We start from the raw sequence: 17,562 nt of genomic DNA on the forward strand, positions 1-17,562 counted from the left end.
GCTGCCATGAAGTCATGGCTGAGCACATCCAATTCAGGCTGTTTTAGAACAACCTCAATCCTGTAGCAATGTCCATGCGACGATATGAACTCGGGGCAGGCTTGGATCACTTGGCTCGTTGAGCCTGCTCCACCATTTGATACCATTGTGGCTGGCATGGCTATTCTACATTCCTTTCTATTCCCAAAAATTTTTCAAGCTCTTGCTAATCAAGAATCTACCTACACCGAAGACACTCTTCCTCCAGAGGTAGGAGAAGCAGAATTCCAGAGTTGTGGCCCTCTGTGAGAAAGATGTTCTGTCTTAAATGAGTGACCTCTTAATTTTAAATAGTCATCCCTAGTTCTAGTTTCTCTCACATGGAAACAGCCTTTCCATAACCACTCTATCAAGACTCAAGATATGTTGTCACCTTTTACTCTTTAAACTCTAGCAGATATAAACCCAGGCTGTACTCATAAGACAACTTGCTCATTTCATGTATTACTGTATTAGTGTAGTAAATCCTTTCAGAAGCTTGCAAAGCCTTTACATCTTAGTTTAAATAGACAAATACTGATCACAGTGCTCCAGATTTGATCTCACTAATGCTCTGAATAACTGAAATATAACTGCCCTGCTTTTATATTCACTTTTTCTTGCAGTAAATGATAACATTTTATTACTAAACTTTACTAAACTTTTGCAATTCATGCACTCACTGCACCTTAGAGCTCCGCTATCTTCCTTCATTTAGATAATATGCTTCTAGTTTATTTTTCTTGCCAAATGGACAAGTTCAAGCAGTTTATCTGTTTGTTTCAGGTGGGATTGTGGAGGAGAGGGGTAGAGAAGAGAACAGAAAGAGGTATGGAAGTTAGTGAGTGACATAAGGGGAAGAGAGGGAGGATGGAGTACTCAATGCTAAATCATTTTTAAACTCTTTTTTGTTCTAAATATGTACAAAATCCTATTGTTCTGAAGGGGAGCTGACCTTGCACACCTATCGCTGGATTTTGCAAGTTTGTGGAGAACAAGCATTATATGTGTTTTGTCCAGTTACTAATTGTGGTTTCTTATGGTAATGTCTTGCAATGTCTCTCAGACTTCCCACATAGCACATGGGTCTGATGAGGCTTTGCTCATGATACCAATTTACGGTTTACAGATAGCAGTCCTGGTTAAAGGTCATCAACCTGGAACATTATCTCTTTTGCTGTCTCCACAGATGCTGGTTGATTGGAGTGTTTCCAGTGTTAATTGCTGGATGACTACTTCGTTTGAAAAGCAACCCCAGGTTGAATTTAACCCTTTACTCATTAAATGAACATTGTGCTTTTAATTTAATATTACCGGTGAAAATCATTCTTGCAAGCAACTGAATCCTATTTCCCTGGCAGTACGTTTGAAAGAGCTGTTTGGCTGCAGATTCCTATATCATTTTGCTGAGCTGAAACTGAATGATAACCTACCATTATTTTCAAATAACTTGTAGATCTCCCATGGTGGATCAGAACCACAATGTAAATTCTGATATTCATCACAGTCAGTTCCTCAGTATAACACATTTCAACCATCTTGCACACAAAATAGCCCATAAAGTATTTTTTAAATGCTGTTAAGTTTCAGAAGACAAACAGAGATATTTAGGGTCCTGGTACAAAATCGCTCAAAAACAGAAACAAGTTATTAAAATGCTTCAGAAATGTTGTCCTTTATTTCAACTCATGACTCCTTGGTCCTAAGATCAGGATGGTGGAATTTTTCCCATCGGCTTTGCTCAACTATAAATTATGAAGGATTTTTATAGAAAAAGAACTTTTCAATTACAGGAGGTTCAGGAACAAAGGGCACAGCTTTGAGCAATATTAAACAAAACTCTCAAAAAGTATAGAGTTGGTTATTAGAGCAGAAATGATAGTGGCAGCAGATTCAATAGCAATGTTTGAAAGTGAATTGAGTGAGGGGTAAAAATTGTATCACACTAGCACAGGCATGATGGAGCGAAAGGTCTACTTCAGTTCTGATCAAATTTTAATCTAGGATCAATAGTGGAGTCCTTACATCGGAAAGCTGATGGTTGCCCCATCTCTTCCCCTTGTCAGTCTGCCCCTTCTGTACAGGACCATGCTGTCAATTGATTACAGACTCAACAGTCTGGACTGGGGCATGAAGGGACACAAATGCTACCCATTGCGAACAGCTGATTCTCAGGGGTCCAATTATGATTTAATGAAGCCATCCTCATGTTTCCTAATCCCCAGACAGGGGATCTATGCAGGGGCCCAGTAATGAGTTATAATTCATGTTATCATGGCCCCAGCATTACAAAGGCAAACTGATCTCAAAAATGGTAAACTCTGCTATTTAAAGCAAGAGAATTTGAACACTTTTTTAAAAAAAATGATCTGTCATTCAAAGGATGAACCTGTGTGTTTATTTTGATCAGGGAGTGAAAATAACTTTAGTCAAGGGTAAAGTATGGTAACTATGAGCTTTATAAATCGTGGACTTGCTGCTGTCCCCACACCAACAGTGTCAATCCTACTTAGGACCATCAAAACATTTCCATTATTTTGATGTGTTTATTCACAAGATAGGATTCATAGTATTCGACAGATTATAACTGCTAGGTCCAGTGCTTTAATTGCAGCTAGCCAGCTGCATGTAGACATATTTTGAGGCAAGAGGTAATTCATGGGAACTGTCTATGAACAGCTTATACAGCCTCATGTGAATTCTTGCACTTCAGTTTCCACTCCAACAGCTAACTCTTCCCTTTAGCTCTCAAAGAGTTTGTTAAAAGCTGTGCTGATCTCCGCAATCATGTCTGAGGTGGTCGTTGCACGTCGATGTTTTTGGAAAGCCTGGTGGTTGCACTGCCTTGTCAAGGCGCAGGCTCCAAATGCAGCTATAAGTGTGGGATTTAACCTGGAAGGAGGAGAACAGAGACCAGGCTGAGTTAGTGTGTGAAGCTTCTAACTGTACAGCATGAATCTTGTTTGTGAAAGACCACCAAGCCCCTGCTTCTCTCCCACAGCCTGAAAACCTGACTGCGTGAAAATTCTCTTCATCTCCCTCGAGATTCTTTTCCTAATTTATCTTAAATTTATCTCCCTCTGGTTCCTGACCCTCCTGTCACTGCAAAGCTTCTCCTTATTTACTCCGTTAAAACCCTTAGAATTGAGAATCTCGATTCAAGTTTGCCTTCAACTCAACTGAGCAAAGAAATCTCAAAACTGAGTGTATGTAACCCCAATTCGCACCAAGGTGATTAATGGATAACGCATAACCACATCAGTGTGAGAAAAAGCATCTCCATTCTCCACATTTGAAACGTGACCTTTCCACTTCAGCCAGGGTCCAGCTAGGGTGTGAAATAAAGCAAGGGGTTCACAGCTCAATCCCACTTAGCTTCACAAGAACCAAGAGGAATGTGCAAGCACTGTTGCAGAGAGTCTGAGCTGGGAATGGGAGCAGATACTGGGACAGTCTGTCCAGGAAACATACATAGATTTTCAAAGTGACTTCTTCCCACAACACACTCTTCTGAAGCTACAGTTAGATTAGTGCTCTGACGGTCTGTAACATGACCAAAGTCATCATGATATCCAGTGATGGGAGTTAAGCCCAGTCTCCCAGGGATGAGAGAAACAAACGCTTACACCCACTGGACCCATGTATTCCACCTGACATCAGGGATGATATTTTTGCCTGCCCAGTATTATATTGGGGGAGTCTATAAATATCCTGAAGAGAGAGAGCAGGAGAATGATTCCAAATGAGGATCACTCCTGTGTAAGCACCTCTGCATGCATTCATTACAAAAACATTACAATTCCCAAACCTCTTCCACTGACTGGAGACACACTATTGGCCAGTCTTACCCGTCCGTTTTCTCATCCCCAGCCATAAAGGCCCAGTGGGCTAGGACCCCCAGCGATCCTGAGAGCAGGTCTCCCTGACCCCCACACCTCCGACCACTGCCTTGCTGTGAGCACACCAATACTGAAAAGTGAGAAACAGGTACTCCATAAGCCAAAACTGAAGCAAATTCTTGTTAAATTATCCACATCCAAATAAACTTCAAAAAGGGAGGAAAAGGTTTAGTTGTGTGCTACTAGATGCTGTTATGAATTATTTGTATTAAACTGGATTATCTCAAGAGTTGGAAACATTTAAATATTAAGTTAGCCAACCAAAAACCCACTGTTGAATACAAATAATTCAATGCAAAAATATCAATTAGGTTCTTAACACAACTTGAACTATTGTGAAATCCAATCATTTGAATTCTCATATTTTCACTGGTAAGGTTCAGTTTTTTTTCATTTGTTCATGAGATGTGGGCACTGGTCTGGCCAGTTTTAGTTATCCATCCCAAAATCCTCTCAAGGAGGGCAAAATTCCTTTTCAGACAGGGTAGATCGTGAGACTCTTCATTTCAAATGTGTCAAAGACCACGTAAACATAGGTTTAAGGTGAAGAGGGGATCTGAGGAAATGTTTTCCTCACGTAGAGGGTGGTAGAAATACAGAAAGTGCCATCAGAGAGGGTGGTGGAGGCAGACACACTCAGCATTTAAGACACTGAAAATGCCAGGGCCTAATAGGTTATGGACCAAGTGCAGGTAAACAGCATTCATGTAGTTTGGTATTGGTTTGTTGGCACAGACATTGTGGGCCAAAGGGCCTGTTTCTATGCTGGATGACTCTTTGCCATCAATGAGTCAGTGAAATGGCCAGATAGGTAACACATGACAGAACTTTTATGTTTTGATAGAAAGAACATTGAGAGACTGTAAAATCAAGGGTACTCTAAGGTTTATACAGGAGCAGAGAGTAGAGTATAAGTTATGAAGGTGGCACAGTAGGTGGAGAGAGTAGTCAATAAATCACACAGTATCCTAGGCCTCATTTACAGGGACATAAAGAACAAGAGCATGGAGGTTAGGCTGCGCCTTGAGGTTAGAGCCCAGCTAGAGTACTGTGCATAGTATAATAAGCAGGATGTGAATGCATTGGAGAGGGAGTGCAGAAGAGGTTTACAAGAATGGGGCCAGGGATGAGAAATCTCCGTTTTGAAGGTAGATTAAAGAGGTTGGTATTGTTTTCCTCGAAATTGAAGTTTTCAGTGTTATAAGGGATCTGGTCACAGTAAACATGATGACACTTTCTCTGTTCATAAAAGGATCAAGAACCGGAGAGCACAGATTTAAAGGGCTTTGCAAAAGAACTAAATGTAACGAGAAAGGAAAACATCTTGGGATTCTGAAATATACTGTCTGGAAATATGATGGAAGCAGATTCCATTAAGTTAAGGTGGCAATAGTTGAGGATGTAAACTGGAATAATTGAGTTATTTATAGCAGTGTTATGGGGAAAGGGTGGGAGACTGGCCATTAAATCCTGACGTTCATTGGGAGAGTGGGTGCAGATACAATGAGCCAAATACCTCCTTGTCAAAATTTGGGAAAAGGAAATCTCAGAGGATTACTGCACAAAACAATCAATTGGCTCAGTGACCGAGTGGTCTAAAAGGAGGGATTTCTGTGACTGAGTTTACATTAGTGAAGCTCACCTGAACTTCCATCGGATATGAGATCTTTCTCTCCCTTCTGGACAATAGTCACATTCCCCAATGCTTGACTGAGTTGAAGCAAGTTGCTCGAGTGATTGCACTCATTGTAATGACTCTTGAGCTAAGCACAGAGAATCCACATGACTTCCCATCAATTACAAATGCTTATAACAAATGTGTGCAAAGCGCCATAGAATCACTGAGCGCAGAAAGAAGCCATTCAGCCCATCTGTCTATGAAAGAGTTATACAGTTATTCCCATTGTTCCTGCTCTTCTCCCCATAGCCCTGCAAATGTATCCTTTTCAAATATTTATTCCACTTCCATTTGGAAGCCTGCAGAGAGATATTGATAGGTTAGCTAAATGGGCAAGCATTTGACAGATGGTCTATAATGGGAGATAACGTGAGACAATCCACTCTGGCAGAAAGATGAGAAAAACAGGATATTACTTAAATGAAGAGTGACTGCAGAATGTTACACTACAGAGAGATCTGGGTGTCCTTCACATGAATCAAAGTTCCTCATGCATGTACAGCAATAAGGAAGGCCAGTAGGAGGCGGCCTTTATTGCAGGGGATTTGCGTACAAAATTAATGATATCTTGCTCCAACCGTACTGGGCTTTGGACAAATCACTCCTGAACTGTATATATTTAAATAGAAACCAAAACCAATTGCACTGGAGGCTGGTCAGAGAAGGTTTACTAAACTGATTCATGGAATGGAATTGTCTCACAAGGAAAGTACAAGCAGGTTAGATTTATACTCATTGGATTTCAGAAGGAGTGGTGATCTTATTGAAAAGTATAAAAATTCCCGAGGCTGCTTGACAGGAGGTAAGATGATTTTTAGATTAGACTTACAGTGTGGAAACAGGCCCTTCGGCCCAACAAGTCCACACCGACCCGCCGAAGCGCAACCCACCCATACCCCTACATTTACCCCTTACCTAACACTACGGGCAATTTAGCTTGGCCAATTCACCTGACCCGCACATCTTTGGACTGTGGGAGGAAACCGGAGCACCCGGAGGAAACCCACGCAGACACGGGGAGAACGTGCAAACTCCACACAGTCAGTCGCCTGAGTCGGGAATTGAACCCGGGTCTACAGGCGCTGTGAGACAGCAGTGCTAACCACTGTGCCACCGTGCCGCCCACAATGATATTTCCCATTGCAGAGGAATGTGAACTTGGGGCCACATTTTGAAAAAAAAGTGATTAAAGTTAAAATTTGGTGGTGGAGGTGGGCGGGGGGTATTTTTTCTCTCACAGGGTCATTACTATTTGCAATTCTATTCCCCGGACACCGATCAGCTTCCGGAAGCTACTGCCACACGCTGGCCCGAGGCCTGCACAGGGGGGGGAGAAAAAAACAATTGGGGGAATGTTAGTCAAGGATTAACGGGGTGAGGGCGGGCAGATAAAGTGGCATTGACGCCGCATCTGATGAGCCTTGCTCTTACAGATGGTGGAGCATGCTCAGTGGACCGAATAGCTGATTCCTCCTTCCACTTTCTGTAATCTCCAGATCTGCTTCAACAGCCTTTCAAGCAATTTTTTTTTCCCAATTGTCTGCATTACAAAAAGATTTCATCCTCTTCTTTTGCTAACAATTTAAACCGGTGTCACCTGGTAACCAAAGGGAGGAGGAAGTACCACCCAATTTCAAGAGGCATATCCAGGCTGTTTAGATTGAATGTCACCATAGCGATGACTCTTAAGATTTGATCCACCTGCTTCATTCAGCCCGCCAGAGTCTAAGGGGCCCAACATGCTCCACTGAGCACAAGATTAGATTAGATTACCTACAGTATGGAAACAGGCTCTTCAGCCCAACAAGTCCATACTGACCCTCCAAAGAGCAACCCACTCAGACTCATTTGCATTATGTACCCCTGACTAGTGCATTTAACACTATAGGCAATTTAGCATAGCCAATACACCTGACCTGCACATCTTTGGATTATGGGAGGAAACTGAAGCACCCGGAGAAAACCCACGCAGACATTGGGAGAATGTGCAAACTCTACGCAGACTGTTGCCTGAGGCTGGACTCGAACCCGGGTCGCTAGTGCTATGAGACGGCAGTGCTAACCACTGAGCCACCATGCTGCCAATTAAGAACAATTAAAAACCTCAGCTAATTATGCTACTCAAAGACTCACCACCGCATTGTAGAGTCTGGAAAATTCAACCACATTTGGTGTTAGGATGGCTTTACGGTATCCCTGGATCACAGAGGGATTTTGGACAACCACCCATAATCCATCCTGGAGAAAGAAAAGAGATACAAACTGTTTAAGGATCTCAATGCTCAGAGTGTGCACAACACACAAAGAGAAAGAATTCACTTTCTAGGTTCTAAAATCTTACAAAACAAATTGGATTTTTTGTAGTAAATGGTGAGGATGTTTTTTTTCCTTAGTATGTAAAGGCTCCAAACAGAATGAAATAGATAATCCCCCTAGACAACATTCCAGTGAGCTGCTGGGGGAGCACTGCACCACTTGAGGGTCAGCACCAGAGGGAGTGCTGCAGTGTCAGTGGTGCTAAATCCAATGGCACTATTTCAAAGATGTGTTGAGTTTTTCCTTGTGTCCTGGCCACATTTAGTCCGTAAATGGACAGATCACATTGCTGTTTGTGAGATTGTACTGTGTTCTATTTTCTACATTGCTACACAACAGCGACGACCCTTCAAAATTATTCCACTGGTTAGAAAGTGCTGGGATGTGCTGAGCTTGTAAAATGCACTGAAGGATTGTTTGATTATGTGGATTTACAAGCAACAGTTTTACAATTAACAAAATCAGACAGAGGGGCAAGATCCTGAAGCATAAAACACGATGAAATTTGTCTTAAGAAGAGCTGAATGATTTACTCACAGCATCAATTACAATGGGTATTCCTTGCTTCTGACATTTCTCCATTATAACCTGTAGTGAAAGAAATCCACTTTGAATAGCTGCAACACTACCAATACATTTAGAACTGAAATCCTACAATTTGCAACTATTTGTTGAACAGGCCAACCATATTAGAGAATTTACAGCAGAGAGAGGCCATTTGGCCCAGGTGTTTACCCAGCTTAAAATATATCTATTTTACCACCCTCAGTCACATTCCAGATTCTCACCATTCTCTGGGTAAAAAGACATTTCATCTGAATTCCCTGTCGGATTTATTACTGACTGTCTGATATTGATGATATCATGCATTTTAAATTCAATATTAAATGTCCCATGGGGTGTAAGTGCCACAGGGAACACCAATCTCAACGGAGCCAGCTTTAATTCACTGGAGACAACTTCGGACATTGGTGGTGTTTCTATAACAGAGTTGCTATTGCCATTAGCAAGATAGGAGGCCATTAGAATGGGAGGAAAATCCAACAGGAATGATGCCACCAATATTCAGCCATTAAAGGCACTTGTCTTGATTTTCAAGGACTCAGGGTAAAACACATAGAAGCTTAAGTACTGGTACCTCCCTCCAACCCTCCCACCCCCAATCTGTTCATGAAGCCAATGTCCTCTAAACAATAACAGCCCAATTTCCTCGCAAGGAGTGTTTGAAGGTTGGGCCCCTGTGATGCTGGCTTTGCCCCTCCAACAGGTTAACGCTATCTTAACAGGCCTGGAATACATATAGATCAATGGGGTTGTTATATAAAGCTCTGTGACTCTGACTGGAGTAACCGTGCTCAAATCTGGATGATTACAGGGATAGGAAGCATTTAGAGAGATATGAGCCAAATGCTGGCAGATGGGACTAGATCAAATTGGGATGTCTGGTCAGTATGGACAGGTTTGTCCAAAGGGTCTGTTTCTGTGCTGTATGACTCTATGACAGTTAGTAAGTTTGCAGATGACACCAAAATTGGAGGTGTAGTGGACAGCGAAGAGGGTTACCTCAGATTAAAACAGGATCTGGACCAGATGGGCCAATGGGCTGAGAAGTGGCAGATGGAGTTTAATTCCAATAAATGCGAGGTGCTGCATTTTGGGAAAGCAAATCTTAGCAGGACTTATACACTTAATGGTAAGGTCCGAGAGAGTGTTGCTGAACAAAGAGACCTTGGAGCGCAGGTTCACAGCTCCTTGAAAGTGGAGTCGCAGGTGGATAGGATAGTGAAGAAGGTGTTTGGTATGCTTTCCTTTATTGGTCAGAGTATTGAGTACAGGAGTTGGGAGGTCATGTTGCGGCTGTACACGACGTTGGTTAGGCCACTGTTGGAATATTGCATGCAATTCTGGTCTCCTTCCTATCGGCAAGGTGTTGTGAAATGTGAAAGGGTTCAGAAAAGATTTACAAGGATGTTGCCAGGGTTGGAGGGTTTAAGCTATAGGAAGAGACGGAACAGGCTGGAGCTGTTTTCCCTGGAGCGGAGGCTGAGGGGTGACGTTGTAAAAGGTTTACAAAATCATGAGGGGCATGCATAGACAAAGTCTTTTCCCTGGGTTGGGGGAGTCCAGAACTAGAGGGCATAGGTTTACGGTGAGAGGGGAAAGATACAAAAGAGAACTAAGGGGCAACCTTTTCACACAGAGGGTGGTATGTGTATGGAATGAGCTGCCAGAGGATGTGGTGGAGGCTGGTATAATTGCAACATTTAACGGGCATTTGGAGGGGTATATGGATAGGAAGAGTTTGGAGGGATATGGGCCGGGTGCTGGCAGGTGGAACTACATTGGGTTGGGATATCTGGTCAGCATGGACAGGTTGGACCGAAGGGTCTGTTTCCATGCTGTACATCTCTATGACTGCTGTACTTAGCCAGGCTACTACAACCTGCAATGCTGGCCAGGACCTGTTCGGTCTAGTCCACCTGTGGGAGTAATCTCTAGCTATTTCTCTCTAGACGTCAACACAGCTGCTGCATCTGATATCCAAGTTTCAGTCCCTTCACATCAGAAAAGGCAATTTTCATGCAAACCAGACCTACAGCCTGGTCTTATTTTCCTTTTACCTGTAACTTTTCTCCTCAGTGGGTGCTGAATGGTCCTCTGTAGCCATGGGAATGGCCAAGAAGCAATGTCGATAGCTATGCAGAGGCAGGGAGCTGTGGCACTGTGCCTACTGCCCCTCTCAGTTCCACAATCACTGTCCACTGTAAATACAAACTTTACAGATATGTCCTTAATGGCCTCCTGTGGAGCAGACTGCCTCAATGTGGACCAGCTTTGCTGAGACCTCAGGCAAGTAGTGCTCTTCCACTCTAATCAACCCACTTCCTGCCACCATAGTCAAGATCAGTTTTCACAGAATGGAACAGCTCCATCTTCTCTCACACAGGACCCCTTCTCTCTCCACCTCATCATTTCCAAAACCCCTCACCTGTCCTCTTCTGCCTCCTACCTTCCACCCCAACCCTGTCAGCTACTCCCCAGTTCCCTCACTCCATCAGCCCGTCCCATCATTTCCCTTCCCCCTTACCTGGTGACCTTTCTCTCCTTTAGAAACTCAATCAAGGTGGAAGGAACAGAATGGTTTAATAGTACACCGGTCGCCAGCTTGTAAATCTCTAAAAGTACCTCCTGGCTGGCATCACTACAGGGATTGTTTACACAGACTGCCATCCTCACCTTTGTATTCTGCAAGACTTTCTCATCTCTTCCCAGCCCTGGCCCAATCACCATTGAATGCAGAGCAGGAAACCATTTCTCCACATCCTCCACACCACTGGACAGGTCTCTGAAATAAACAAAAACACATTTTTCCACAAATGGAACACAATGGAACAGGCCAATTCTGGGGTGCTCACACTTCACTCTATGTCTGTGTACTCCAGATAGGCTCAGTGTGTTTGCTCAACGTTAGATTTATTTATACTGATGCAAGGCTAATTGAACTTGCAAATGCACAGTCCTGGTCTGAAGTTTCACCGAGACAAATTTCCTTGCAGGTGAATCAGTAGCTACACAAAAAAATCTTCAGCATTCCTTGCACAGCCGTCACATAAGCAGGCAATTTGACTCATGCAGTTCACATTAGCAACAGCAGATAATCACTACCAGTTCCCACACTCCCTTATCACTTCTTCAATCTAACCCCATGTAAATTTCTGATTCAAATAGTAATTGGAATCAAATCCCACAGCCCCCATCACTCTTCTCTCTCTGAAGACCTTGATCCTGCCCCAGTCCTAAACAGTGTACATAATCTTCTATCAACGTGTTTCATTCTTTCTGGAAACAGCTTCTATCTCCTGTGTCGTAAACTTTCATCACTTTAATTACATATTGTTGTGAATATTTAGTTCATAATTCAGATGTTTTAGAATATAACTTATCGCTTTAAGAATGAAAGTTTTAACCAAAATGAGGAATATCTAGTTTTGAAACTATGAAACATAACCCTGAAGTAAACGTAATTCAAATACGTTTGGAGTCTATTATGCTTAAGAGGTTAACAGCTAGAAAAATAAGATCATAAAATGGCAGATGGGCTAACTTAGCCAAGGAACTAGGGATATGATGCTTGCAGGTTTTTTTCAGTAAATGATACATTATTCATTTGATTTCTGAGAATTAAAGAAAACTTTAAAATTAAAAAGGTAGTTAATTTACATTTTTACTTGAGAAGAATACATAGACACCGCATTAACATGGAGATGGGTGGAGCTTAGTGCCATCCTGTCTTGATGTTCTGAGAGTTCAGTAGTGAGGGAGTTGGGGTGGGGGTAAGACTGGATGATGTTTGCAAAGACAGCTAAGAGACTGTGTCAGCTTTGGTTTTATGTAGATTATTGCTCCATGGAAGTCAAGCGATAAAGCCCAAAAGTACAGTTAATTCTATATTTATTGTCCATGATGCAGCCTGCAATCGGTGTTCAGTACATCATAATGCTAGAAAAGGGGAAAACAACTGGAAGATTGAAGCTAAAGGAAGAAATGAAAGTAATCTTCAATAGCAGGAAGTGAGCCTTTTTGCTGCTGAAATTCTGGAAATAATTGGCTGGGTCACATTTGGAAACATTGATTTGATTTGGTTTATTATTGTTACATGCACGCAAGTACAGTGAAATGTTTTGTTTTGCCTGCAGTGCAGGCAGATCATAACATACAAAGATTGTAGGGTGACTGAACAGAGTGAGGAATACAAACCTACAGCTGCAAAGAAGGTGCCCAAAAAGCAAGGTCATCATTAGATTTGAAATAGCAGCGGGATGTAGAAAACCAAAAGGTGTGTTCTGATGGTTCAAGCCAACGCACTGGAGGTTCAGAGATGCCAGTGCAGGAGCTCTGGAATCCAGAACGGAGACACTCGGGGAGAAACTGGAAGATCACTAAGCCACTAGGCAATGGAAAACCCTCAACAATTCTTGTGCTTTGATTTCTCTTCAGAGCCAAAGTGAATTCCACTTTTGAATTGGTTTCAGGACAAAGAAGTTAACCTTAACGATTTAGTAAGTGCGTGCACCCGTGTGCCTGAGGGGAGTGGCACAAAATATAAAGGGGAAGTAGCTGTATACGTTTTTGTAAGGCATGGTTTAGGTTAATTAGTTCACATTCTTTTTGAAAAAAAAGTTTTACTTCAAAAAATGTGAATCCTTGTGTAGTTCTGACAATTGATTGCTGATTGTTCATATTTCTTCCTGACACGTTAACAGTCTCTAATCAGATTGTTAACAGTATACCCGTGTAATCTGTCTTGGACAGCATCGATAAACCTGTTGTGTGTCCTGTACAGGGCACAAACTCAAAGTCAACTTACAGGACAGGATGAACAATCACATTCGGGCTGTAGGATTTAATAACTGGGGCAGCATCTTTAGTACAGAACACATGAGAAAGGTCAGCACCCTAGGGAGACAAAAGGAAGATTAAATATAGCTCATGCACACTTCTGCATCCTCCTGTTACTGTACATACAATCCTGACAGTTGTGATTTACGCTGGCCAGACTGCATTTATTTATTGATATGTCCAATTGCTGAAAGCTCCAGGGTCAACCACATGGTGTAGGTTCAGAGTTGTGAGTGTGGATGCAGACTGGCTTCGCTGGTAGTTTCTGGTTCCTAACAAGTATCAGTGAACCAGTGAATGGCTACAACCGAACCAGTGTGAAGCCACTCTTTGCATACATAAAAGCAAGTTCTTCAATTTGGATCGCACTGTGAGCAGACACAATGTGTGAAACACAGAAATACTCAGCAACTTAGCTGACGAAGCATTTCTGATTACAGTTACACCTCTGAGGCTCAATTATCTGCAGCTTGCAACACAGTATCAATGTTCTGGAAAGATTTTGCATTTGAAGAGATAAACCCATTATTGTTCTTTCACAGTGATCCAAAGGTCCAGTTGATTTTTAATTGTCAGTATGTACGCACAAGATAGAGTCGTAGAAATGTACAGCACAGAAACAGACCCTTCAGTCCAACTCGTCCATGCCAACCAGATATCCTAAGTTCATTTAGTCTCATTTGGCCTATATCCCTCTCAACCCTTCCTATTTATGTACCCATCCATACCCTTTCAAAAGTTGCAATTGTACCAGCTTCCACCACATTCTCTGATAACTCGTTCCTGAGGTCCTTTTTAAATCTTTCCCCTCACACCTTAAACCTACGCCCTCTAGTTATAGACTCCGCTATTCGGGATAAAAGCTTTGGCTATTTATCCTATGCATGCCCCTCATTATTTTATAAACATCGAGAAGGTCACCTCTCAGCCTCCGATGCTCCAGGGAAAACAGCCCCAGTCTATTCAGCCTCTCCCTGTAGGTCAAATTCTCCAATCTTGTCTGAATCTTTTCAAGTTTCACAAGATCTCTCCTATAGCAGGGAGCCCAGAATTGAAAGCAGTAGTCTAGAAGTGACCTAACCAATGTTCTGTGAAGCCACTATACGACTTCCCAACTCCTATACTCAACACACTGACCAATAAAGGCAGCATACTAAATGCTTTCTTCACTATTTTGTCTATCTGTACTATTTCAAGGAACTATGAACCTGCACTCCAGGGTTTCTTTGTCATCATCACTCCCCAGCGCCCGACCATTATGTTTATAAGTGCTGCCCTGATTTTCCCTACCAAAAAGCAACACCTCACGTTTTTCTAAATTAGATCAGCCATTCCTGAGACCATTTGCGATATTTAAACCCAACAGAAACTGGTACAATGTTTTCTCAAAATATAAATTTAATGCTTCAAACTTTGGTCAAGTACATACCACTTTAAGACTCGCAATTGCTGCAAAGTATGGTGCGCCTGTGTATCTGTAAGTTATTAAAATATCAAAATTATTCAATTAAAACAGAGTACATAGTCCATTTAATTTTCCCAATTATTATTTCTTTCACCTAGTTATGTAAGTTTTTTGGAGAATCTTTGTGCTGAAAATAAAAATGATAAGCAATCATTGTCTCTGAAAGTTGATGAGCTGATCTTGGACACCTTCACAGAGAGTTGTCTCTCCCCAGTTCACTCATCGCCCTTCCTCAGCCCACTCTCAACTCCCACTGCCACCTTCTCAGATTCACTAATGATCCTGTATGGGATGATCCCATAATCCAAAGATTTGTTCGATGTCCCCCAAATGGTTATTGCGAGGAACCCCATCAGTCTGTTCACCATAATTCCTTCTTCCACCTTACACAACCTCTGCTCCGACCCCAACCATTTCACCATCCTCCTCTCCGTCAACGCCACACCACGCTTTCCCTGCATCAGCAGGGGGTCTGTACCAGACTCACTCAGTACATCCACCAATAATCCCTATTTTTCCATCTTGTCCTTTATGTTTTTTCTCGGTTAAAGGAGGGATGATATTCCTGACCAGCTGAAGATTCTTTTCCATGCTTCCCACAGGCCTGTGGCTGTGAAACGTAAAAGCTCTGCACAGAACTGAAAGACAGTAAGAAAATAATAAAGCAAAATCTGTAACATAACTTCAAGGGATGAACACACTCATTCAAAGTCAGAAATAGCTGGAGAAACTCAGCAGATCTGGTAGTATTTGTGGAGAGGAAAAACAGAGTTATCATTTTGAGTCCAGTGACCGTTCATCAGAATCCAGAGTTCTTTGTTTTGTTTCAGTGTTTAACACACATTCATTGCTCACAACTCTTTTTCAAACAGAATTCACAATCAAGGGAAACAGTCTGCCATAGTTTTTCATTCCCTCTCGATGCTAAATGATCCTGGATTCAAACCTCATTACTGAACCTTGAACACAAACTCCAGCATCAATTGCAATGACAATACTTGTCGGAGCGCTGCAACATCAGAGGGTTAGTGTTAGGTTACTGTTGCGCTGCTCCAGAGAACTGCTGCTGGGATACTGCTGCACTGTCAGACGGTCAGTACTGAGGGAGTCCTGCACTGTCAGAGATCAGTTGAGAGAACTGACCTCTATCTGAAAGTTAACTTTCCAATGAGTGCTGAGGGAATGCTGCACTGTCAGAGGGACAGTACTGAGGGTGTGTTGCACCGTCAGAGGGTCAGTACTGAGGGTGTGCTGCACTGTCAGAGGGACAGTACTGAGGGTGTGCTGCACTGTCAGAGGGTCAGTGTTGAGGGAGTGCTGCACTGTCAGAGGGTCAGTGCTGAGGGTGTGTTGCATTGTCAGAGGGTCAGTCCAGAGGGAGTGCTGTACTGTCAGAGGGTCAGTACTGAGGGAGTGCTGCACTGTCAGAGGGTCAGTACTGAGGGGGTGCTGCACTGTCAGAGGGTCAGTACTGAGGGGGTGCTGCACTGTCAGAGGGTCAGTACTGAGGGGGTGCTGCACTGTCAGAGGGTCAGTGCTGAGGGGGTGCTGCACTGTCAGAGGGTCAGTGCTGAGGGAGTGCTGCACTGTCAGAGGGTCAGTGCTGAGGGTGTGTTGCACTGTCAGAGGGTCAGTCCAGAGGGAGTGCTGTACTGTCAGAGGGTCAGCACTATCAGAGGGTCAGTACTGAGGGAGTGCTGCACTGTCAGAGGGTCAGTACTGAGGGAGTGCTGCACTGTCAGAGGGTCAGTGCTGAGGGTGTGTTGCACTGTCAGAGGGTCAGTCCAGAGGGAGTGCTGTACTGTCAGAGGGTCAGTCCAGAGGGAGTGCTGTACTGTCAGAGGGTCAGTCCAGAGGGAGTGCTGTACTGTCAGAGGGTCAGTCCAGAGGGAGTGCTGTACTGTCAGAGGGTCAGCACTATCAGAGGGTCAGTACTGAGGGAGTGCTGCACTGTCAGAGGGTCAGTGCTGAGGGAGTGCTGCACTGTCAGAGGGTCAGTCCAGAGGGAGTGCTGCACTGTCAGAGGGTCAGCACTATCAGAGGGTCAGTTCTGAGGGAGTGCTGCATTGTCAGAGGGTCAGTGCTGAGGGTGTGCTGTACTGTCAGAGGGTCAGCATTGTCAGAGGGTCAGTACTGAGGGAGTGCTGCACTGTCAGAGGGTCAGTACTGAGGGTGTGCTGCACTGTCAGAGGGTCAGTACTGAGGGTGTGCTGCACTGTCAGAGGGTCAGTACTGAGGGTGTGCTGCACTGTCAGATGCCGGTTGAGAGAACTGATCTCTATCTGAACGTTAAGTTTCCAGTGAGTGTAGCTGGATCCCCCGGTGTCTTGTGTCTGGAGGCCTGGCCTGGATCACTTTCTCCCGGAATCCTGTACCTTCAATCCGCAGGCAGCACAAAGCGACTGCAATGGAGACTAACGCAATGAGGCCGCCGCAGAGTAGAGAGCCCCGGGTTGTCCTCATTGCGCTGCCCGAGCCCCGGGCACACGGCGGGCTTTACCTACGGCGTGGAACCCAGCGGCCGCCAGCTGTTTACATTGAGACATCCGGATCACAGCAACCAATCGCAGCCCGTACTGCCGCCAGCCAATACAAACCCGCCTTGTGGCCAGCCAATCGACTATATGCCGCAACCAGCCAATCGCAACCGCTGCAGGGACCAGCCAATCGCAGCCCCGGGGGGAACCCGCCAATCGCAGCTTGTTCTATAACCTGCCGTCAGTGTATCCACTGCAGTTGGCCAATCACAGTCGTTCCCATTACTGGATTGATACTCCCCCTTCTGG

General features: G+C 43.7%; 1 protein-coding gene across 2 annotated transcripts; it reads right to left on the bottom strand.

Annotated features, from left to right (window-relative positions):
- Positions 1–1,677: 1,677 nt before the first annotated feature.
- On the bottom strand, positions 1,678–17,353 carry naxd (NAD(P)HX dehydratase). Of its 2 annotated transcripts, none has more exons than XM_060825831.1 (10): positions 17,277–17,353; positions 15,264–15,414; positions 14,741–14,786; positions 13,280–13,368; positions 11,149–11,257; positions 8,449–8,499; positions 7,729–7,833; positions 5,560–5,680; positions 3,867–3,987; positions 1,678–2,910 (listed from the first exon to the last, which is right to left on the bottom strand). In XM_060825831.1, the coding sequence occupies exons 1-10, from the start codon at positions 17,320–17,322 to the stop codon at positions 2,760–2,762; spliced, it is 990 nt and encodes a 329-aa protein (XP_060681814.1). In that variant the 5' UTR covers positions 17,323–17,353; the 3' UTR covers positions 1,678–2,759. The 2 variants fall into 2 exon arrangements, with proteins under 2 accessions (XP_060681814.1, XP_060681813.1); XM_060825830.1 differs by having other exon boundaries at positions 17,152–17,353.
- Positions 17,354–17,562: the final 209 nt, after the last annotated feature.

This window comes from Hemiscyllium ocellatum, chromosome 6, assembly GCF_020745735.1.
Source record: "Hemiscyllium ocellatum isolate sHemOce1 chromosome 6, sHemOce1.pat.X.cur, whole genome shotgun sequence".
Classification (NCBI taxonomy): Eukaryota; Metazoa; Chordata; class Chondrichthyes; order Orectolobiformes; family Hemiscylliidae; genus Hemiscyllium; species Hemiscyllium ocellatum.

Bases quoted from the DNA above. Each gene is read 5' to 3' on its own strand.
- naxd (XM_060825830.1), bottom strand. From the start codon at position 17,239: ATGAGGACAACCCGGGGCTCTCTACTCTGCGGCGGCCTCATTGCGTTA. The intron at 14,787-15,263 runs GTGAGTCTGGTA...AATAACTTACAG, and splicing joins ATTATTGGTGGATGTACTGA to ATACACAGGCGCACCATACT. The intron at 2,911-3,866 runs GTAAGACTGGCC...TCCTCCTTCCAG, and splicing joins GGGGATGAGAAAACGGACGG to GTTAAATCCCACACTTATAG.